Raw genomic sequence first — 25,528 nt, 5'->3', positions numbered from 1 at the left:
CTGTATAGCATTGTGCTCTGTGTCACTGCTGACAATAGTGGTACACCGCTCACCCACCACTGTATAGCATTTCTGTACTGCCACTGTACTGCTGCCAGTCAGCGTGTACTTTAAGGATAAGTGAAATGAGGAAGAAATCCGGTGAAAGAGGGAGGGGCAAGGGAAGAGGTGTTTCCCCTGACGGTTCACGTACAGGCCACAGGGGAGCACCCAAGAAAACCCACTCAATACTGCCCATGTTGTCCAGGACAACAACCCTCACAGATCCAAAAGAACAGGACCAGATAATTACTTGGATGACCTCTCAAGCGTCCAGCAGTGGGTTAAGCAGCACCAGCACATCACGCACGAGGTCCGAGTCCTCAGCCAGTTAAAGTCTGGGCTTTCTTTGAAGACTGCACTGAGGATGTTACCATGGCGATTTGCAAGGTGTGCAAGACCCGCCTGAGCAGGGGGAAAAGTATTAACAACCTCTCCACCACCAGCATGAGCCGCCACATTCTATCCAAACATCCCACTCTGTGGGCAAACGCGGCAGGACAGGGTACCACCAGCAACACTGCCTCCCTTGGGTTCACCAGACTCACCACCAGACCCGCCTCAGCAGCAGCAGTAGCCCAGCCATTGCGTGGTTCACAACATTCACAAACATCAGACGATGCTGACACTGTCACTTTCCGGACTAGTGCTCTTGAGGTCTCCCAGTGTTCATCAAACACAACAACCAACAGCCCTTCGGTGTGCAGCGCTACGGTTGAGTTGTCTGTTTCTGAGATGTTTGAGCACAAGAGGAAATTGCCAGCAAATGACCCCCGGGCCGTGGCAGTAACAGCCAGCCAGCATAGCCAAGCTTCTGGCCTGCGAAATGCTGCCATATCGAGTGGTGGAGACAAACAGCTTCAAGGGCATGATGTCAGTGGCCATCCCACGTTACGTGGTTCCCAGCCGCTACCACTTTGCGCGCTCTGCAGTGCCTGAGTTGCATGAGCACGTGGTCAGCTAAATAACCCGAAGCTTGAAGAATGCCGTTGCCTGCAAGGTTCACCTCACCACTGACACCTGGACGAGTGCGTTCGGCCAGGGTCGATACATCTCCCTTACCGCGCACTGGGTGAACCTTGTGGAGCCTGGCAGCGATTCCTCACCTGCTACGGCGCGGGTGTTGCCCACGCCGCAAACAGCTGGATAACAACAGCAGCACCTACCTCTCTGACTCCTTCTCCTCCAACGCATCTCAAAGCTGTACCTCATCCGGAAATGCTAACCCAGCACCAGCAGCAGTAGGATCGTGGAAGCAGTGCAGCACAGCTGTTGGCATGCGTCAGCAAGCGTTGCTGAAGCTGATCTGCCTTGGGGATAAGCAGCACACAGGGGAGGAAATTTGGAGGGGAATAAAGGAACAGACGGATTTGTGGCTGGCACCGCTGGACCTGAAACCGGGCATGAAGCTAGACACCTGGCACGAACTGGCAATGTACGCAATAGAGGTGCTGGCTTGCCCGGCAGCCAGCGTTATGTCGGAACGCTGTTTCAGTGCTGCCGGAGGCATCATCACAGATCGGCGTATCCGCCTCTCCACAGAAAATGCAGACCGTCTGACTCAAATTAAAATGAATCAATCCTGGATTGGAAACGACTACGCAACACTCCTGGACCCCAACCAAGTAACATGACCGATGAACATCTGGGATGGTTTAGCGTTTCCGGTCCCTGTTTATTGAACCTCTCATCTGTATTACATTTATGACTGCATGGCGGCAAAAAGCATTGCTGCTATATCCGCACGCTTTTTGTCCTCATGCAAGGCCTGGGTTGTTGTGTCTCACAAAGCGTGGCCTTCTCCTCCTGCGCCTCCTCCTGTTCCATCACGTGTGCTGCTGCTGCTGCTGGGTTACCGTTGCCGCGTGGTCCCTGTTTATTGAACCTCTTATCTTTATTACATTTATGACTACATGGCGGTACAAAGCATGCTATCCGCACGCTTTTTGTCCTCATGCAAGGCCTGGGTTGTTGTGTCTCACAAAGCGTGGCCTTCTCCTCCTGCGCCTCCTCCTGTTCCATCACGTGTGCTGCTGCTGGGTTAGCGTTGCCGCGTGGTCCCTGTTTATTGAACCACTTATCTTTATTACATTTATGACTGCATGGTGGTACAAAGCATGCTATCCGCACGCTTCTTGTCCTCATGCAAGGCCTGGGTTGTTGTGTCTCAAAGCGTGGCCTTCTCCTCCTGCGCCACCCTCCTCCTGTTCCATCACGTGTGCTGCTGCTGGGTTAGCATTACCGGTCCCTTTTCCTGGAACCTCTTATATGTATTACATTTATGACTGCATGCCGACAAAAAGCATGTTACCTGTGCAAAGAAAACAGACATTTCCCGCATTTAAAAGACAGTTTTCCCTTTGAAACTTTAAAATCGATTTTCTCAAAAACTATAAGCTCTTTTTGCTAAATTTTTTTTTCCTCTTGTACCCACTCCCAAGGTGCACATACCCTGTAAATTTGGGGTATGTAGCATATAAGGAGGCTTTACAAAGCACAAAAGTTCGGGTCCCCATTGACTTCCATTATGTTCGGAGTTCGGGTCGAACACCCGAACATCGCGGCCATGTTCGGCCTGTTCGGCCCGAACCCGAACATCTAGATGTTCGCCCAACACTAGGTATTGCATCCTCCTCCCTCTGTCCCTGCACCACACCAGCTGCAGCACAGACCAGCTGAGCACTCTGTCAACCCACACTGCCATTTGCCACCTGCTCCTCTCATGTAAGGTGGTGACTTAGTTGTGTCTAGCCCCACCCCCGATTGTGTTTAGCATGTTTTGTAAGGTAACTAGGGCCATATGTACAATTATTATAATTCTTTTTTTAAATATAAAAATAGAGGAGGCCTTAGCCAAGATTTTTGCTGGGCAGGCCAACTCTTTGAATTACACCACCGCTAGGTTCACGTACATGTAGCTCTTTATGTGATATAAGAAAATAAGGGCAGGGACTGGGGGTGTGGCCAGTTAAGGGGCTGAGTTTAGGGCGCTAGAATTTCTGTGCCTACAAGCTCCTGAAGTGTAAATTCAGCCCTGACCTAAGGTTGTAAATTAGGCAATGGGAGCATCACCTAATCCAATTACATTTAACCACCCCCCGGGCAGAAAAGAACATGTCTTGATAAAGGGGGACTCTGTGCGGCCCCCGAAACAATTGTTGGACTTGATTGTGGATACTGACACAATAAAGCGTGTGCTATAACTTCAGTGTGGTGTGCTGATAACTTGTAAATTGGTGTTGCATCTCTTCATGAGGGATTCTCAGGGTTTTTTTTGTTTTCAAAAGCATTTCCTGAACAGCAGTTTAGCTATCAAAATAGTAAGATATCAGCCAGTCTACTTACTTACTTGCACAATTGTTTGGCAGTTAAACTTAGCCATTCAGGAAATGCTTTTGAAAACAAAGAAAACCTAATTTTCCACTATGAAATCCGATCGCGATCGCGATTCCGATCGCGATCGCGATTCCGATCGCGATCGCGTTTCAATTTCCACCATGCGATTGCGATTGAGCTACGTTACTCATTATAGATCAGCTCAATCGCATACAAAACGCGGCAGGACGACGATTGCGCTTTGACCAAAATCGCATCGCAATCGGATCGCACTAATGGAAATTGCTGCTGCAGTTTCCATTAGTTTAATGTACCTTGCGATTTGCGATCAGAAGCAAATCGCAAATCGCAGGCTAGTGGAAAAAGGCCCTTAGTCTGTTTCCACTACACGCAGATTGGATGCAGAATGGATGTAAAAAAACTGACTCCAATGAAAGCCTATGGGAAAATCTGCATCAGAAAAATCGCGTTTAGTGGAAACAGGTCTATAGGCATTCATTGGAGTCATTCTGCATCCATTCTGCTTCTAATCTGCGTGTAGTGGAAACAGGCCCTTAAAGAGAACCTGAACTGAAAATAAAAAGACAAAATAACCATACACAGGTCATACTTACCTCCCGTGTAGTCTACTCCTCAATCTCCTTCTCCTCTCCTGTGTCCCATTAGTCCACTGTGATTAATGGAATTCTCCTTCCCTAATTTAAAAAATGGCCATTACCCCATAACATCTACTAGGTGAGCACACTGTTAAACTGTAATATTACCCACTTGAGCCATAGGGAAACATGGACATTACCTTGCACATTCAGTTGTAATTGACAGCTGCTGATATATAACTGACAGCAACTGTTATATTTCAATTCTGACAATATTGGTCAGAACTGGAATCGATCACTGTAAGAAGAAAATGGTGACCGTCTGAGGGGAACTGACGGTGAGGTTAGTATGTAATATTCATTTGCAGATATGTCGTGTTTATTTTAAATAATTTTACTCACTTCAGGTTCCCTTTAAGGTGGCCACACATCATACAATTTTCATGCAATCTGGTTGTACAATCAATCACCAAGTGCTGTTATACTACATTGATGTTGGTAAGATTGTATATACAGGATCTTTTAAAAAAAAATAGCATATTGTGATAAAGTTTATTATTTTCTGTAATGTACTGATAAACATTAGACTTTCATATATTTTAGATTCAAATACACACAACTGAAGTAGTTCAAGCCTTTTATTGTTTTAATATTGATGATTTTGGCATACAGCTCATGAAAACCCAAAATTCCTATCTCAAAAAATTAGAATAAAAAAGCTTTATGGAGATGAAGATTTCATTTTTCAGCACGACCTGGCACCTGCTCACAGTGCCAAAACCACTGGTAAATGGTTTACTGACCATGGTATTACTGTGCTCAATTGGCCTGCCAATTCTCCTGACCTGAACCCCATAGAGAATCTGTGGGATATTGTGAAGAGAAAGTTGAGAGACGCAAGACCCAACACTCTGGATGAGCTTAAGGCCGCTATCGAAGCATCCTGGGCCTCCATAACACCTGAGCAGTGCCACAGGCTGATGGCCTCCATGCCACGCCGCATTGAAGCAGTCATTTCGGTAAAAGGATTCCCGACCAAGTATTGAGGGCATAACTGAACATAATTATGTGAAAGTTGACTTTTTTGTTTTAAAAACACTTTTCTTTTATTGGTCGGATGAAATATGCTAATTTTTTGAGATAGGAAATTTGGGTTTTCATGAGCTGTATGCCAAAATCATCAATATTATAACAATAAAAGGCTTGAACTACTTCAGTTGTGTGTATTTGAATCTAAAATATATGAAAGTCTAATGTTTATCAGTACATTACAGAAAATAATGAACTTTATCACAATATGCACATTTTTTGAGAAGATCCTGTAAATTGCACAGTCAGATTGCATCAAAATTGTATGGCGTGTGGCCAGAGCCCCCCACGAGGAGATGGTCTAGTCCAAAACCTGTTGGTTCCGACTTTAACTGCTTACTTTTTTCGCTGGAGTGGTCCTTTAACCTTCCTGGCGGTAAGCCCGAGCTGAGCTCTGGCTATCCCGCGCAGGAGGATTTCTCAGGCCCGGCTGGGCCGATTTGCATAATTCTTTTTTTTTTTTGCAACACGCAGCTAGCCCTGGGCTCGCTACATGATTTAAAAAAATAAAAAAATAAAAATGCTGCGCTGCCCCCTGGTGGTTTTTAATAGACTGCCAGGAGGATTAAGTGCTGAAGTTCACTCAAAACATGTGCCAGACCACACCCCTTCTGACGCTATGGGGGCATACAGTGCAATAAAGACAATGGGGTCTGCACTGGGCCTGAAATAAAGGAACAGAGCTTGAAGAGGGTTCTGCTTTATCAAGTGCAGAACCCACTTCACAGTGCAGTGAACCTATTTTCAATTCAAACATCCTCCTGTCATGTATAGAAAAAAAATCCTATTTTAAAGAGGAACTTCAATAAAAATAATGTAATATAAAAAGTGCTTAATTCTTACAATAATTATGTATAAATGATTTAGTCAGTGTTTGCCCATTGTAAAATCTTTTAAATCCCTGATTTACATTCTGACATTTATTACATAGTGACATTTTTACTGCTGGCAGGTGATGTAGCTGCTGTATGCTGTTTTGGCAGTTGGAAACAGCTGTAAACAGCTATTTCCCACAATGCAACAAGGTTCACAGACAGGAAACTGCCAGGACCAAGGTCCTCAGAGTTTCTTGTAGGAGGGGTTTCACCACAATATCAGTCATACAGTGCCCCCTGATGGTCTGTTTGTGAAAAGGAATAGATTTTTCATGTAAAAGGGGGTATCAGCTACTGATTGGGATAAAGTTCAATTCTTGGTCGGAGTTTCTCTGTACTGGGTGGTTACAGTGAAGTAAGGTTGCCTTCATTGTGCCTTATTTCAAATCTTTACATTATGTCATTCCATTTATCTTCCTTGTAGAAGATAACAATGTCAGATGAAGATTAGCATGTTCCTTGTTCTAGTAAAGGGACCACCTCCTTGGCTACTGTTGTTATGTATCAGGACAAGCAGCACACGTGCAAGAAGTATCATGCAATGAAATAATTACTATTACCAGCACTATGAAGGTAAACATAGTCTGTGGAAATGCTACATATTCTCAGCATTTCTCAATCATCCTAGTCTACAAACATACTGAATGTTGGGCAGGACTACCTGTGCATGTTGTTTGGGGAACATTGTAAACAAATATATAGCACTGCACCTAGCAACATGACATTACCAGTATACTATGCCTGTGCTCTCTGCAAAGGCAGGACATCTGTACATGCTTCACATTCCCTGTATGAAGTCACAAGACATGCCTGAAAAATGACTGAATCTTTGAGAAAACATGGAACACAGTGAATATGAAAAGAAGTACATCCACTCATGGTTATAAATAAAGACAGTAAGGGTGGCCATACATGGTACAATTTTTCATTTTTTTTCGATTAGATAATTTAGTTCGATTATTCCGTTAGATCGAATATAAACATTTTTCCAACATGTCCGATCTGATTTATCTCGAAAAAAACGGGATAATCGTTCGAATTTCTTGATCGAAAAAAAAATATTTTCAACTTTCATTCAATTCGATCATTTAGATAATTGAACGTTTTTATTGTACCATGTATGGCCACCATAAGCCAGATCTACCACTATCTGGTCAATTTTGCTCTCCTGTTATGATCTGTTAGCGGAAGTAGTCCCACAGCTCCCAAATGTCCCTCTTTTGGAACCCAATTCCTCTGTCCCTGTTTCTTCCTCATTTGTCCCTCTTTCTGGACTGATGTACAAAGGTATGTAAACATATGTATTTTTCTCCTGAAACGTGTTAATTCACTCTAAACTTTATTCCCATTTTTTAAATCAATTTATTTTTTTTTAAATGTTAATATGAAGGAAAATTAGCCAGGCTAGAAAGGACCATTTGAATTATAAACCAGCATATTTTTCTTGAAATCTTTATGGTATGTGTGACTAGGAGGTGTCTATGGGTGTGGTGGGGGTGTGATTAGGGGTGTGGCTTAAATGTCCCTCTTTCTTATCTCAAAAAGTTGGGTGGTGGCCAATAAGAAATATACAGTCTAAATATACAGGCAAGCTAGCGGACGCTAACAAAGGGCATCGTCGTAATTTTGGGCATTAGGTGAAGACGCTAGTAGAAAATCGGTAAAATGACTGATATTCTACTACCTGCATTGAGCACTATCTAATACCAATAGTAGGATATCAGTAATTGTACTGATAATCTAATACAGTATCACTTTACCGAACGCTAATCTCTCACTAACCTACCTTCTGTCTACTGGAAATAGTCGTTGGGAAAGATTTCTCGCCACCGCAACCGGACGCAAAACCAAAATCTGGCGCCATAATTATACACTAGGCACCACTGTAGCCACAATTAACATTATGGTCTACGCAGCACCTACTTTACCAGCCAGCCTGCGGCACCCAAATTCTTGTTTTGCTCAATCTAAGTAACCTAGTATAATACTGTGGTAAAAGCAGGCTGAATAGATACAAACCGAATGGAGCAACATGACAATTTTAACATTAAGCCCAACTAAAGCCCAAACTGAACAAGACAGATTCTCAGAGAAATCATGTTAATTAGTGTAAATTGTAATAATTATCCATAGAACTGAACTTTTCATACTGTGTAGCTGTACACGGAACAGGTCAAAAAGTTCTGTATTCAGATGACCCAAACACTATTATAAAATTCCTGCTGGTTTGTTATGGTCTTTGGAGGCATCTGTATCAGCCAAATGTTCAATAGAGGGAAGGAGACATTTTATGTAGTTTCAAGAACAGAATAAGCAACATGCAATCTCTTCAATTTACAACTTTGTAGCTGTACAACTAATTATGGAATCACTAACAATCATTTCTGGGGCTAGATACACAGTCCATTGGCCGTGCTTTGTGTGGTCTATATGAAAAGTTACTTATGTAGTTTTATACAACAGTAACACTGACTTTAAATGACATGTGACTTAGAATAAATGACAGACCCCCTTTTTAACAGTGTGACAACAAGTGACTTAGAATTAATGACAGACCCTCTTTCTAACAGTGTGACAACAAATATACTCATACTAACCTGGCTCTGGTACAGAAAATAAACTCAAGTAGCAAGTAGCAAGAGTATATAGTACATTACTGGTGTCTCATATTAGTATTCTCGTTGTGAGGGGTTACATTTTAACTGTGTAATGTACACAGCAGCCATGTCAGTGTGGTGTAAAACCTGGTTCATTCAGTTCCTAAAAAAAAACAATTACCATGGGAGCCTGAGAACAATCTCTTGTTATCAGCATTGTTTGCACAAACAGATAAAAGTGTTTTTTCTTTTGTTTACTTTTCAAGGGAGCCAAGGCTGAATTTGACTTGAGTTCTTTAACACTTGCTGCGCAAAACAAAACAAAAAAAATAGAAAGGGACCCATACAAATTATTAGTAGGACCAGTTATATGTTACCTATGTTAATCTCATCATGTTACATGTCACTTCAGGTATGCTTTAATTTTTTTCCCAATGGTAATAATAACCATTTTTCTGTTTTCCTATATAAAACTATCAATAAGTACACAGAGCAACTCATATTTGTAAGGTAGTAGCAACATGTATACAAGACAGAAAATAAATGACAAAACCCTTTGATAACCGTCTGCAGCTGTGATATCAAATGTACACACTCTAAGCTGAGAACTTCATTTTCCGACTGTCATTTTATAAATAGATGTCTTGCCTGATTACAAATATATGCACACAAAAAGCTTATTTTATCAGTACTTATACTATGTTGTTATGGCAATAGCAGCACTAAGGAAATGACAACTCCCCTTTATAACTGGATGGACTATACAATTACAGACCTACACACACAACGTTTTGTTCTTTTCTTTTTCTTTTTCATGCTTGCATGGGCCTCTATTGGAAATGCATTAGAATGAACCATCCTAACTCCCTCCCCCCCAGTAAGTGAGGTCAATCCCCCTCCACACCCCGCTAAAACAAGTGTGGCCAGCCTAACCCTAAATCCCTTAGTAGGAGTGGCCAATACAATACTCATCTCCTCTTCACAGCAGCTTGTCAGCGTACATGAGCATTTCTCCTCAATGTCATGCGATGTGACATTTCGAGCTTTCGGAGAATGCAGCTTACAGCTGTACACTTACAGGCTGCAGTGAAGAGGGGAAAAGAGAACACATCACTGATGGAGCATTTATTAGTCTTCTGCTGCACCACTCTGCTATTGGATGGGCAGGCCCGGATTTACCTCACAGGAGCAGGTACAGAGGTGGTACTCTGGACTTCGCACTCCATGAACCTACAAACCCCCACCAAACAGCACCACAAGTGTGCTGGCTAACCCAGCTGTCACTTCTCCCTTACTTCCCTTGCCCGTCAAAGGTAGCTGCAGGTGCCCCTTAAGATTGAGGGTACTTTTGGCTACCTAAAACTAAGTAGCTAGAGGTGCCCCTGGCTAAAGGAGAATCTTGTTAGTGGAATGGCGAGAGCTGGGTGAGCAACCTCTCATTTACACTCTCACCATGACTCTGCATAGGGAAGGAAGGAGAGAGGTGCTCGGAGAGGGAAGTGAGCTGCCTTTCCATCATCAGGTGCCTCTAGGCATGTGCCTACAGTGCCTTATGGTAAATCCAGCCATGTGGATGGGGGAGAGAGAGGAAAACACTTGCCTTGGACTTTGGCAAGCTTTTTTGGCCAATGAAAAAGGCCACTTCTCTTCTGTACACTGTTTAAAATCATGTTTCAATCAGAAGACAGAAGAATTAGAATTTGCGTTGTTTGATTTGGGGTTTATTTAAAAGTGTACCTGAGACAAGGGGGAACAAAAGTTTTATACATACCTGGGGCTTTCTCCGGACCCCTCAATGCAGATCACTCCCTCGCCGCGGTCTGAAGCCTCCTAGATCCTCTCCTATCAGCCCCGTTCTCCGCGGTCAGTCGTGGCCAGTTGACACAGGTGCAGTGCTGCCAAGCGCGCTCCCCCATCTCACTTCCGCAGCTAGGAGCGTTCTGCGCCTGTGCAGTAGTACTGCGCAGGCACAGAATGCTCCCTGTGACAGGAGCACAGCAGGGCGGACACGCACGGCCGGGTTGTGCATGTGCAGTACGCCCGACTGGCCACGGAGAACCGGGGTGCTACCATAGGATCTAGGAGGTTTTGGACTGCGGCGTGGGAGCGATCTGCACGGAGGGGGCTGTAGGAAGACCCATGTATGTATAAATCTTTTGTTCCCCCTCGTCTCAGGTTCAATTTAAAGCATTATTACCATTATTATTATTGACAAAGTAAGAAACAAACATAATACATACATAGTACATAATAATACAGATAATGGTATACACCACACCAGTATATAAAATGCAGAATTGGTACAAATTCCAGAACTGGTATCAGTGACAAAAGAAACATGATGAAAATAAGCCTCGGTGAGTGTGTACACAGACAGCCGGGCTAGGACAACATGTGGGCTTAGGGTTGGGTCTCCTAGGGTTCACAAGTGTACATTCTTTTACATTCTGAGATTGCACTGATTACGGTACTTCTTCACCCCTAATGCAATGCTTATATCACAAAATGTACACATAATACTGTAATTACTCAATGTGACTGGTTTGTTTATTTAATCAACTGTGTGAGATCATATACTGTATACCGTCATGAGATCTGCCTATGCTGGAAGTAACTGGCAAACTCTGCTGCCAACAAGTTCACTAAAGCTGCAAGGCTCTTACTATACATCCAGAAAGCTGACTTTTCTCATCATCTGTAAAACCTTCCTTCCATCACTTTTCCTGCAGTAAACACTTTGTATCCATGTCAAGGAGTTGTTTATTATTTGCATCTACATTACAACGAAGCAGATCTAGCTTTACTTATTAGAATCACGTATTTGGATGGCAAGGACATGGCTAGGAGCTGTGTATTTAGGTGTGCGTCTTCTGTTGAGAATATGAAAACAGTGTAACTATAGAAGGGACAACCCCTAGTACTGCCGGTGAAGGGGGGCAGAGCTGTGGCAGGCCCAAATTCTTAAGGCAGGCACTAACTATCATTTCTTTTATCCAATTTTACCAAACCTATGTAGTAGATAGTAAGGGTAAACTGAGTGCATAGATAATTTAGGCAGTCCCTTATATTACATAGAAATGGTAAGATTGGATGAAAGAGATTGGATCATTAGTAGCCACCATAATCCTACCTCTCTCCAAATCCAGGTGTTATTGTGCCTATATTTGTTATGGTTGAGGGTATAATTCTGGCCACATTAGTTATGACCTGTGGCAAATGGGCCCCTAGATTGTGGGAGTCACCAGGGATATGCAGGGAAAGGGTTGTGAACTTTGGAGGATCCCATCACAGTTTTGCTGGAGAGCCCTATGATTTATAGGTACGCCCCTGTACAACTCTGACTCCTAAATCCCCAGGCCAGTGATATTAACAGTCCCATCCATATTCATGTAAACCTTTCCAATGGTCGGAAAGTGGATTACTCCAGCTCCTGATGTCAGTCCAACAAGCAGCATAAAGGCTGTTTCCAGAGGTGCCATTGTACAAAATAATCCAACACAATGTCCAGAGGCGTAGCTAAGGAGCTTTGAGCCCACGCCCCAGTGCAAATTTTGCATTGGGCCCTCCCCCCAAGCACTCTATACATAGCAATTTATACAGCGCACCAAAACCTGCCAAGGACAACCACAAGTCAGAGGTGCAAGAAGGGGATGGGCAACAGTTTTTTAATGATTGCTACTATTTAAAGCATTTATAGAATTGATCATTACCAGCACAGAAAAAATAGAGAACGAATACTATGGTTGAGGGAGGGACCCCTTGGGGCCCCTCAGGCCCAGGGGCTCCAGTGCAGTCGCAAACTCTACATCCCCTATTGTTACGCAGCTGATGGTGTCAGCTCCTTCAGAGCAAAGTGTTGGGCTAAGTCCAACACATCGGTCACTGCTAACCCCAATCTGCACCGCTGTGCAATGTAATATAGATATTACATGGGAACATTTGGGCTCTCTGCTGCCTGCACCGCAGCTGAATCTAGTCCCACACAGCGTCAAGCCCCTCAGATACAACACTTTGGTTCCACGTATTATGCTGGTGTGAGTGCAAAGTGGGGTGGAGCTGCAGTGCGCAAGCTGGCACCGACCCTGCCCTCCGCTGATGGACAGGTCACCTCCTTGCACTAGTAGGTGATCTCATACATGGAATGGAAAGGGTTATGCTTCTACAATTCATAAAGCATCCATGTACTCAATCTTCACTCATTCTCATTTTACATTTAGCAAAATCAGACCAATCAGAATGGAAATGCTGAAGGAATTCCATATGAACCTGCAGAACAGACATCGGAGCAGGCATCTTCCAACCCACCAGATCCTCGAAGCCTTCCAAACCCAGAAAGCATCGCACCAGGTAGGTTTCATCTTGTTAAAGGCAAACTCAAACTCAAATATATCGGTTACAACCATTCAGTAGTTTCCTCCTATTAAAATGTACTTTTCCATTTCAGGTTTCAGCTACTACAACTTTGTAATGGCTTGTGTAAATGCAACATTGACACAAGACACAAACACATCACATTCATATTGGGGTCAAACTTTGTTAGGCCCATAAACATAAAATGCAAATGCAGGAGGACAGAACATGATGTATTTGTAAAACTGCAAGACAATGCAAATCCGGCTCAAACAAAGATAATGAACATAAGTCCTCACACCAGTTGAGAAAAAAATGAAATCAAGCCAGCTTGAAAGCATGGCACTGGTTTGTGGTTTGGTATACAGAACATCATAGAATTTGCATTTCCATGTGTGGGTCATTTGTTCAGGGCTTACACAGGACTCTGTTGAAAACTGATTATTTTTGGACAATATACAGTATATACTGTAAACTCATTTTTTTATTTCACACAGTGCTTTTACTTAGATATGAATCTAGTTAGTCCTATTGCTGCATAACAAAGAGAGGACAAAGGGGGTAAGAGGCACCTAGGAATAGATAAAACGGAGTTAAAAACAACTAAAATTAGAAATAACAAGGTGGCTTACCTCAATAATGACAAATTAACAGTATATGAAAATTTATTTTACTATGCACTGACAACATGTTTCGTGCTTCTATGCCCACTTCCTCAGGCCAACTAAAGTGCCAAAGGAGTATTCTGAACCAAATACGGAATGCTCTGTACTTGGCCACCTCATTATTTCTAATTTTAGTTGTTTTTAACTCAGTTTTATCTACTCCTGGACACCTCTTACATCCTTTGTGCGTCTCACTCTCCTTTGGAGGGGTGTACATTTGGCACCAAGTGGCTTTGCCACTGCCAGGACCATTTATTGTTGATTTCTAAGAGTGTGGCCATATCCAGTTTATCCTGGGCACCCGAATGGAGTCGGGTTTATGCATCTCCACCTGCTTTCAGTGGTTGGCTGCCCCTCATGCAACCCTCCTTTGTGAGTACCAATTTATCCTTTTCATTTATTACTTCCTTTTGCGAAGTACTGCACCCGTTGGGCTCCTTAAAGTAACAAATAGAGGAGACTTCATCAAGTTTGGTGGCAGAAGAGTGGGGGCATCACTGATTTCTAGGTTCACCTACATTAATTCGTTTCACCCACAATCTCTCATGGCCACTTACTTTTATTGTGGTGTGCTGGGATCCTTGCAATTCCCTTGCTTGCAGTGAATAAAAAAAGAAAAGGGCAACACAGGCAGCCTCTAAGTCAGATTGATACTATATGTACACATGCTAATCTCCATGCTACATTTCACCTCAGGTACCCTGTAAGTACGACTGTCACTATTAGGCCTGACAGAATTAGGCTGGCTTTATAGTACAATATATGCAATTCTGTGATAGCTGTGCAATAGTACATTTTATGTGCTGAGAATTTCTTCTTGGTCACCTCATATATTTTTGTCTTGATTATCTAGGTTACACAAGTCCACTTAAAGAAGTCCCGCCTGAAAAATTTAATGAAACAGCAGTTCCCAAATATTATATGTCTCCTTGGCAGGAAGCTATTGTCAGTGATCCAGAACTGTTTGATTCTTTATACCCAAAAATGCCCACCCCAGGAGAAAATACACTAGCTCCTGATTACAAGAGTTTTAACAGGTAAATATCTGAAATGTTTACCCTCTTTTGCTACACTAATTTATGATTTACTGGCAATGCTGGCCACAAAGAGTAAATCTATCATAGCAGAGGTTGGCGAGGTATGCTATGGGCAGCAAGAAACTATGCAACCCAGTCAGCTAGGTACTTTCAATATATTTACTGTTTTTCAAAAGTACAGATATGCAGTGCACAAATCTTTAGCAGTGCTGCTAATTAATGCAACTTTACAGTATACATTAAAAAATGGATGGCTTAACCAGTGTGTTTAAAGAGAACCCGAGGTGTGTTTGAAGAATGTTATCTGCATACAGAGGCTGGATCTGCCTATACAGCCCAGCCTCTGTTGCTATCCCAAACTGTGATTTATGAGGGATTGCAGAGTGCAGGGGAACCTTAGGGGGGTTTGGGATAGCAACAGAGGCTGGGCTGTATTGGCAGATCCAGCCTCTGTATGCAGATAACATTCTTCAAGCACACCTCGGGTTCTCTTTAAAGGATCTGCTGCCCACAATTTGGTCCTAATAAATTCATGCCTTAACAGATAAGAATTATTTTGTCAGCACAAGGTGACTTACACAGTATTAGGCAGATGGTTTTAATATTTTTACAGATCAACATCCAGTGTATATCAAGAACTTTATCACATCACACGGCGATAAACAGGCAATACATTCCACTCATATCCAGGACACCTCTGATCCATTGCAGCAATTTGTTTACAATCTTTTACTGGAAAAACAACAACATATTTTTTTATGTTTTTAATATCTTGTAATGTACTTCTGAATTACTATCTAGAACTAGTATACTGTTTAAGTTGATACCACTCTGTTAACTGGCAGCATGCAAGGTTTTATGACTCTAATGTACCGTAGTTAAAAGGAATCTGAAGTGAAAATAAACTTATGATATAATAAATTGTATGTATAGTACAGCTAAGAAATAGAACATAGTAGCAAAGATATGAGTCTCATATTGTTTCCAGTACAAGAAGAGTTAAGAAATGTCAGTTGTTATCTATGCAAAACATCTTCTCTGAGCTCTCCAACTAATTTAGTCAGAGAGCAGTGCTAAAAAAACTCCAAGCATGATGTATTTTTTATTTTGATTTTTTTGCTTTTGGTTTTGGTTTTTTTTCTTTGCTTTTTTTTAATTGTCCATCGGAAGTGAAGTTAAAAAACAAAATAAGCAGTACAATCCACTTATAGCTAAGCTCTGGTGTTAACAGTCAAGCCGTGACAATACAGAAGATCAAAATGTGTTCATCTTCTCCCAAATATCAGATATGCGAGAATTATTTAAGGATAACAAGGTCTTATGAACAGCTGTTGGAACTAATTATTAAACACGTTATGATGCAAGTTCCTGATTGACTCATGGAAAAGAGAGAGAACGTCTGCCGGGGGAAAAATATGTAACTTGTAAAAATAAGGTGCAATGTCTACATGAAAAAAAATTGATTAAAAATGTGTATTCTTTTTCTGTTATTTTTACATTTTTTGAATTTATTTTTTTTGAAGGACAGTGTTGTATTATATTGAAACTAGTCAGGGCCAACAGTTTGGTATGGGTAAAAGTTAGGTTTACTATACAGATCGTCCTAAATCAGGTGCCTTGCCTGGCCAGTGCTGCTTATATGTATCTCTGATTCCTGTCTGGAGAGGTACACACACACACACACACACACACACACACACACACACACACACACACACACACACACACTTACAGTGTGCAAAATTATTATTATTATTTTATTGTAATATACAAGTTAAGAAATTAGTTGTTAGCTAGATGCTGCAAAGCATAACCTGATACAGTACTATCTTTTTGTATGACCATTAAATGCCCTAGGAAGGGACAGACGCAAATAACTAACCACCGTAGGAGAATGCAATTGCAATCAGTCGAAAAAACTCCAACACAAACTACTATTTCACTGAGCAGGGAAACTGTAAGTTTGCAGGAAAGCAAATAAAAAATGATAGATACCTAAATAGAAGTAATCTTATGGATACTCCAGAGGCTTCCTACATCCTCCTCGCAGGGCTGAATTTAAGGCAAGACCACATAGGCCATGGCCTAGGGCACCACAAGATCAAGGGCGGGTGGGCAGCAAGCTATATAGGGGGGGAGGCTCACCTGGCTACCTATACTGGAGGGAGGGGGGTCATCAGGCTATCTATACGGGAGGGAGGGTTATCTGGCTTCTTATACTAGCTGGAAGGGGTAATCAGACTACCTATACTGGAGGGGGGAGGGGTCATCTGACTACCTATACTGAAGGGGGGCGGCTGCTAACAGTGGCCCAGTGACTGATCATTACATGGTCAGAACAGTGACCAACGCGCACTTTTCACCGTCTGATCCATCTCACTTTTTAAAGTACATATACAGTGGGTTGCAAAAGTATTCGGCCCCCTTAAAGTTTTCCACATTTTGTCACATTACTGCCACAATCATGCATCAATTTTATTGGAATTTCACATGAAAGACCAATACAAAGTGGTGTACATGTGAGAAGTGGATCGAAAATCATACATCATTCCAAACATTTTTTACAAATCAATAACTGCAAAGTGGGGTGTGCGTAATTATTCGGCCCCCTGAGTCAATACTTTGTAGAACCACCTTTTGCTGCAATTACAGCTGCCAGTCTTTTAGGGTATGTCTCTACCAGCTTTGCACATCTAGAGACTGAAATCCTTGCCCATTCTTCTTTGCAAAACAGCTCCAGCTCAGTCAGATTAGATGGACAGCGTTTGTGAACATCAGTTTTCAGATCTTGCCACAGATTCTCGATTGGATTTAGATCTGGACTTTGACTGGGCCATTCTAACACATAGATATGTTTTGTTTTAAACCATTCCATTGTTGCCCTGGCTTTATGTTTAGGGTCATTGTCCTGCTGGAAGGTGAACCTCCGCCCCAGCCTCAAGTCTTTTGCAATATCCAAGAGGTTTTCTTCCAAGTTTGCCCTGTATTTGGCTCCATCCATCTTCCCATCAACTCTGACCAGCTTCCCTGTCCCTGCTGAAGAGATGCACCCCCCGAACATGATGCTGCGACCACCATATTTGACAGTGGGGATGGTGTGTTCAGAGTGATGTGCAGTGTTAGTTTTCCGCCACACATAGCGTTTTGCATTTTGGCCAAAAATTTCCATTTTGGTCTCATCTGACCAGAGCACCTTCTTCCACATGGTTGCTGTGTCCCCCACATGGCTTGTGGCAAACTGCAAACGGGACTTCTTATGCTTTCTGTTAACAATGCCTTTCTTCTTGCCACTCTTCCATAAAGGCCAACTTTATACAGTGCATGACTAATAGTTGTCCTATGGACAGAGTCTCCCACCTGAGCTGTAGATCTCTGCAGCTCATCCAGAGTCACCATGGGCCTCTTGACTGCATTTCTGATCAGCGCTCTCCTTGTTCGGCCTGTGAGTTTAGGTGGATGGCCTTGTCTTGAAAGGTTTACAGTTGTGCCATACTCCTTCCATTTCTGAATGATCGCTTGAACAGTGCTCTGTGGGATGTTCAAGGCTTTGGAAATCTTTTTGTAGCCTAAGCCTGCTTTAAATTTCTCAATAACTTGATCCCTGACCTGTCTTGTGTGTTCTTTGGACTTCACGGTGTTGTTGCTCCCAATATTTTCTTGGACAACCTCTGAGGTCCTCACAGAGCAGCTGTATTTGTACTGACATTAGATTACACACAGGTGCACTCTATTTAGTCATTAGCACTCATCAGGCAATGTCTATAGGCAACTGACTGCACTCAGATCAAAGGGGGCCGAATAATTATGCACACACCACTTTGCAGTTATTTATTTGTAAAAAATGTTTGGAATCATGTATGATTTTCGTTCCACTTCTCATGTGTACACCACTTTGTGTTGGTCTTTTATGTGGAATTCTAATAAAATTGATTCATGTTTGTGGCAGTAATATGACAAAATGTGGAAAACTTCAAGGGGGCCGAATACTTTTGCAACCCACTGTAGGTCAGGTCCTTGCGGACAAAGTTTGTTAATATCCAGATTCATCTTACTGGCAGAGCGGAGGGTGCGTGGAGGGGCATAAAGTTCCAATAGATCCACTATGTATTTGGGTCCCATGTGGTTTAGAGCCTTGAATGTCAGCAGCCAGATCTTAAAGTGGATTCTCCATTTTACTGGCAACCAGTGAAGAGTTTGCAGTACTGAGGATATGTGTGAGCTGCGGGGGGCATTGGCAAGGACTCTGGCTGCTGCATTCTGTACTAGCTGTAAGGGGCACATAACCTTATCTGGGGATCTGAGGAACAGGGCATTGCAGTAGATCAGGCGGGAGGATACAAATGCATGAACCGGGGCAGGTGGGTCTTCAGCTGGGATAAAGTGCTTGATTCTCGCTATATTTCTCAGATGGAAGAAGGAAGACTTGACGACAGCTGATCCGTGCTGTCTGAGTGTTAGCTTTCCATCCAGGATCACCCCAAGGTTTCAATTCAATTCACTTTATTGTCATTGTGTAACACAACGAAATTACTTTTCATGACAACCCCACGGTGCATATAGGGAACATAGTGATAGTAACAAGGAAGAGAAGAAATTATACAAGTATGCCAGGTATTACAGATGTTTAAATAATTTGTACACAGTGTTAATTATTTCAGAGAGGATTCAGAGTTCATCAAGTTTATGGCGGATGGGAAAAAGCTGTCTTTCAGTCTGTTTGTGTGTGTGCGGATTGATCTAAAACGTTAACCTGATGGAAGGAGCTCAAACAGGGCATTTCCAGGGTGAGTGTTGTCCTTGATAATGTTTTTGGCCCTTCTCACGCTGCGAGTATTATACAAAAGTTCCAGTGATGGTAGTTCAGTGCCAATAATGGCTTCTGCTGTTTTAACAACTCGCTGCAGGGCTTCTCTAGTAGCCTTCGTGCAGCTGTTGTACCAGGCCGTCATGCAATTGGTCAGAACGCTTTCTATAGTGCATCTGTAGAAATTAACCAGCAGCTTCTGTGGGAGGTTAGCGCTCCTTAGTTTTCTCAGAAAGTAGAGGCGTTGTTGTGCTTTGCCAGTTAGAGCTAAAGCATTGTCAGCCCAGGAGAGGTTCTCCGCGATGGTGACTCCCAAAGATTTGAAGCTGGAAACTCTCTCCACAGCCTTTGCATTGATCATTAGCGGTAGGTGAGTGGTCTTTTTGGTGGTCCTAAAGTCCAGAATAATTTCTTTGGTCTTCTTTGTATTTAATAACATTTTGTTAATGTCGCACCATGCAGTCAGGTTCCTAACTTCTTCTCTGTATGCAGCTTCCTCATTGTCTGATATAAGCCCAATGACAGTCATATCATCTGCAAACTTAATAACTATGTTTGAGGTATGGATAGGCTGGCAGTCATGGGTGAAAAGTGCATAGAGGAGAGGGCTTAATACACAGCCCTGTGGCACGCCAGTGCTCAGGGTAAGGGTGGAGGATGTCTGTTTTCCTAGTCTGACAGTTTGAGGGCAATTAGTAAGGAAGTCCAATAACCAAGTACATATGGAGGGAGCAAGACCTAGTGCATGGAGTTTGTTGGTCAGCTGGTTAGGTACAATGGTGTTAAATGCTGAGCTGTAGTCAACAAAGAGCATCCTAACATAGGAGTTGGGCTTTTCCAGGTGTGAGAGAGCAGCATGGAGAGCTACACAGATGGCATCCTCAGTCGATCTATTTGTTCGGTAAGCAAACTGGTGTTGATCTAGATTTGCTGGGATGGAGGCCTTGATGTGTGTGGCTACCAGTCGTTCAAAGCACTTGGCGATGACAGGGGTTAGAGCAACTGGTCGATAATCATTAAGACAGGTTATCCTCTGATTTTTTGGGACTGGCACAATGGTTGTAGATTTAAGGCATGATGGGACTACACCCAAGAACAGAGAGAGGTTGAATATTTGTGTAAAAACTTTCGCTAGTTGACCAACACAGGCCTGGAGCACACGTCCTTGCACACCATCAGGACCTGCAGCTTTCCTGGTGTTGATATAGTAGTGGGCCCAAAGTTGACTGGAGGCCAATTGTTGTCTTTTTCAAATCTAGCAAAAAAGTTGTTAAGTTCCTCTGCAAGGCTGGGGATGTTATTGTCCAGTGTATATTGAGTGCTATTCTTCTTTTTGTAATCTGTGAATAGTTGAATGCTTTGCCACATCCTCTTTGGGTTTGAGTCATTTTCAAAGTTTTCCTCAATCCTTTGTTTGTATTTAAGTTTTGCATTTCGTATGCCTTTTTTCAGACTTGCTCTGGCTGAAGAATAGGCTTCTTTGTCCTGTATTTTAAAAGTTTCGCACAGAGGCCCATATGCAATTCACTTTTCCTAGAGTTTTCTCCTAGGAGATAATTTTTCATCTTCAATTTAAAATAACCTTTTAGCACTTTGCAATGGAAAAAGTACCAAAAAGTAGGTGAAAAAGTACGAGCAAAAATTATTTTCAGTATTTGTTTGCTTGCTTAAGGTTTAAAAGCCATTTTATTTGCAAGTTCTGAAAATATCACCTCGGAGAAAATTCAGGTGAAAAAGTGAATTGCATATGGGTCAGAGTCTTTATACTGTACGGTATCTCCTGCAATTGCTAGTTTGAAGTGGGGAGAGCTTTGGACTTTATCCATCATGTGTGGCCCAACCTCAACCAATTTTGTAATTCCACTAGACAGGCATTGATGGATACTGATGGGTCTTGAGAGCCAGGCTTGAAGGACAGATACAGTTGTGTGTCTTCTGCATAACAGTGGTATCCTAGGCCACAGTTCTGGACTATTTTGCTCACTGGGAGCATGTAGACTGCAAAGAGTAATGGAGATAGCACAGAACCCTGTAGAAAAAGAATGCAGGAGCGACACGGTGTATTACATGTATAAAACTTTCAAACCTTTAATCCATTCTTCATAAAAGTGAAAACAGCATATGATAAAACCATATACTTATCAGCACATGCAGTGTAGAAGTGGTGCGGAGGAGCTTCTTCTACACTGCATGTGCTGTTATGTATATGGTTTTATCATATGCTGTTTTCGCTTTTATGAAGATCGAATTAAAGGTTTGGAAGTTTTATACATATAATACACAGTGTTGCTCCTGCATTCTTTTTCTATTTGAAAGCATGTATTGACTTATCTTCTTCCGGATGTTGCACCGCAACCATGTATAGGTTTAATGTATCAGGCATAAGTATTGGTGTGCACTCACTTTTTCCTTGGTTGTATATCCTACCTAACTAGCAAGCTAAGCAACCCTACTGAAGACTAGTAAAATATTATTGAAGACTTAAGATGGCCATACACTCATCGATTTTCTCAATAGATTCCTTGCAGAATTTATTTTGGCTGAAAGCATCGATCGGACAGGATAAAAAATGTAAAACAATCGGGGTTGGGGCAAGATCGGTGGCAGATCAATGGCCTATAGCATTGCACTGTATCGAACAGTGCAACGCCCTGCTGGAATCTATTCAAAATTAATGTGCAGTGTACGGTAGGAATCAATTCCTTCTGAATCAATTATTTTCAGAAAGGAATTGATCATTTTGGAACATTGAGTTGCCATACATTATGCGATTTTGGTGGCCGATCAACCAATAGACAGATATCTCTCTCTAATTATATCTGGTTGAAGAGAGATCTTGCAGGAGAAGGCAGGAACGCTACCACCACCGCTGCTTGTCCCCAAGGGAGCAGGCACCATAGATCTCAGAAGATGCAGGTATAAGGAATGATGGCCCGCTACACCAAGGGTGGGTGTAAAAAACTTTTTCTTTCTTTATTGAATCATCAGTAGACACACAAAAGGCTGACGCGTATCGGAGCTCTAAGAGGCTCCTTAACCACTTCACCACTGAGGGGTTTTACCCCCTGACCACCAGAGCAATTTTCACCTTTCAGCGCTCCTTCCATTCATTCGTCTATAACTTTATTATTACTTATCCCAATGAAATGAACTATATCTTGTTTTTTTTGCCACCAATTAGGCTTTCTTTAGGTGGGACATTATGCCAAGAATTATTTTATTCTAAATGTGTTTTAATGGGAAAATAGGAAAAATGTGGGAAAAAAATTAATTATTTTTCAGTTTTCGGCCGTTATAGTTTTTAAATAATGCATGCTACTGTAATTAAAACCCATGAAATGTATTAACCCATTTGTCCCGGTTATAAAACCATTTAAATTATGTCCCTATCACAATGTTTGGCGACAATATTTTATTTGGAAATAAAGGTGCATTTTTTTCAGTTTTGCATCCATCCCTAATTACAAGCCCGCAGTTTATAAAGTAACAGTGTTATACCCTCTTGACATAAATATTTAAAAAGTTCAGTCCCTAAGGTAACTATTTATGTTGTTTTTTTTTATTGTATTTTTTTTTTTTTTTTATTACAAAAAAAAATAAAAATTGGGGAGTGTGGGAGGTAATGAGTTAATTTATTGTGTAAATGTAATGTTTGTATATGTAAAATGCTTTTAGGGTGTAGTTTACTATTTGGCCACAAGATGGCCACAGAGTGTTTGTTTACATGCGACCTGTAAGCGTCCGGAAGGACGCTTACAGGAAGCAGTAGGAGGCTGGGAGACTCACAATAATCTCGCTGTTTCTGAAAGAAGCAGCAGATCATTGCGGGGGCTAGATCAACGAACGGGAATGGATTTTCCCGTTCATTGATCTCCGGGCAAGCGGGCGGCGGCGTGCACGAGCGGCGGGTGCGCGCGCACGAGCGGCGGGAGCGCGGACAGCGGCGGTAGCGCGGAAGGTACGGATTTCTCCGTCCCTGGTTTTTTAGGAGGGAAAAAAGGGGCGGAGAAATTCGTACCGCTGGGGGTAAAGTGGTTAATCATAGCCAACATACACAAATTCAACACAGGTTTAAATAATCAGGTGCCCGCCCACATTGGGCGTGGCTATCCCTCTTAAAGTGACATATACATTGGTTACATTTAAAATGGCAGAACCAACATACAAAGATCAAAAAGTTTAAAAACCAATGATAAATTGTTCCACATCAAGATAAATAAACAGCCTAACAACAGACATAGATCTAACAAGCAGTGTGGTATACAAAAATAGGATACTGATAAGGAAGGAAGGGGGGAAAAGAGGGGAGGGAGATGGAAAAAGGGGAGAGGGGGGGGGGAGAGGAAAAAGGGAAACAGGCAATAAGGAACCCAGAAGGATTATATTCTAATATCGTATGTTAAGCTAACATCCATCTTAGAATTAAGACCCGCAGGGATACGTGTGCCCAGTTTCCATATCCATAGGGCCTCACGTTTCAAAAGACATCTGTATAAGTCACCTCCTCTGGGTGAACGTGTAACCCTCTCTACCCCCTGAAAAGTAAAACTAGCCATATCCCCCCGATGCTCCCTCAAAAAATGTTTGGATACACTGGAAACCTGAGTAACAAAAGCTTCATTCCTGATACATCGGCCTGGTCCATTAAAATGCTCTGAGATGCGCTGTCTCAGGGGGCGGGTAGTGCACCCCACATACTGCAGCCCACAAGCATCACATGTGATAAGATAAACAACATTGCTAGAATTGCAATTAATATATTGTTTCATTTCAAATCTCTCACCCTTAGAAATCGAGAAAATATCTCGTGTCTGCTTGTGGACACGACAGTACCTGCAGGTGCTATACCCGCATCTATATGAACCCCTACAGGTCAACCAAGTAGGAACCGGCCTGGGAGAGCTAGAGAAAAGGCTTGGAGAGAGACGGGTCCCCAAAGTGGGGGCACGCCGTGCAGAAAAAGCACATCCTTCACCCAGTATCCTGCGGAGTTTGGGGTCCGAGTGCAGGACCGGCAAATACTTCTTTACAATGTTGACAATTTTATTGTATTCTAAACTATAAGGAGTAGAAAAAGTAAGACTCCGTCTTTGCTCAGTCCTGCTTCTGGTTCCCGCACCCAGCAGATCCTGGCGTGTCTTGCGCAATATCTGCTGTCTGGCTTTACTAATTAGTTGATTACTATATCCCCGCTCCCGAAGCCTTTCCTCCACCACATCCAACTCCTGCCCCAAAGCACTAGGATCAGAACAATTGTGAGCTATTCTCAGCATCTCACCATAAGGGATTGCCCTCAGCGTATGGCTAGGATGGCAACTTGTCGCAAGCAAAAGTGAATTGCCGGAACATGCCTTCCTGTAAGTCTTCGTGACAATCCTGCCCGATGTCTGTGACCCACTCAAAGTAAGATCAAGATAATCTATTTGAGTGGAATCCCAACACATGGTAAAGAAGTAATTCTAAGATGGATGTTAGCTTAACATACGATATTAGAATATAATCCTTCTGGGTTCCTTATTGCCTGTTTCCCTTCCTCTCTCCCCCCCCCCCCCTCCCCTTTTTCCATCTCCCTCCCCTCTTTTTCTCCCTTCCTTTTTTATCAGTATCCTATTTTTGTATACCACACTGCTTGTTAGATCTATGTCTGTTGTTAGGCTGTTTATTTATCTTGATGTGGAACAATTTATCATTGGTTTTTAAACTTTTTGATCTTTGTATGTTGGTTCTGCCATTTTAAATGTAACTAATGTATATGTCACTTTAAGAGGGATAGCCACGCCCAATGTGGGCGGGCATCCGATTATTTAAACCTGTGTTGAATTTGTGTATGTTGGCTATGATTAAGGAGCCTCTTAGAGCTCCGATACGCGTCAGCCTTTTGTGTGTCTACTGATGATTCAATAAAGAAAGAAAATGTTTTTTACACCCACCCTTGGTGAAGAGAGATCTGTTGGCTGCCATAAATCGCAGGCAGATTCCTGATCAATTTCAGCATGAAATCTATTGGCAATAGGCCTCGTCACCTTGCCGCCCCAGCCGCTGTCTTTCCAGTGTACATGTACCCCCTCAGTGCCCCATGTAGTTATACTTTACCAGCTCAGCACTGTCTGCACTCGTCTTCTGGATTTGCGCCCCACGTG

General features: G+C 42.5%; 1 protein-coding gene across 3 annotated transcripts in view; it reads left to right on the top strand.

Annotated features, from left to right (window-relative positions):
* The window catches only part of MYOZ2 (myozenin 2), a 115,793-nt gene that overhangs the window by 86,110 nt on the left and 4,155 nt on the right, over nucleotides 1-25,528 (top strand). For all 3 annotated transcript variants that reach the window (XM_068280535.1, XM_068280554.1, XM_068280544.1), the window contains exons 4-5: nucleotides 12,750-12,879; nucleotides 14,401-14,584. In XM_068280535.1, coding sequence (XP_068136636.1) covers nucleotides 12,750-12,879; nucleotides 14,401-14,584 — 314 coding nt within the window. The remainder of the gene's footprint in view (nucleotides 1-12,749; nucleotides 12,880-14,400; nucleotides 14,585-25,528) is intronic.

The sequence above is a fragment of the Hyperolius riggenbachi genome, chromosome 1 (genome assembly GCF_040937935.1).
Source record: "Hyperolius riggenbachi isolate aHypRig1 chromosome 1, aHypRig1.pri, whole genome shotgun sequence".
Lineage (NCBI taxonomy): Eukaryota > Metazoa > Chordata > Amphibia > Anura > Hyperoliidae > Hyperolius > Hyperolius riggenbachi.
The sequence above is the reverse complement of the archived record's forward strand: the minus strand, read 5'-3'. Positions and strand labels throughout refer to the sequence as shown.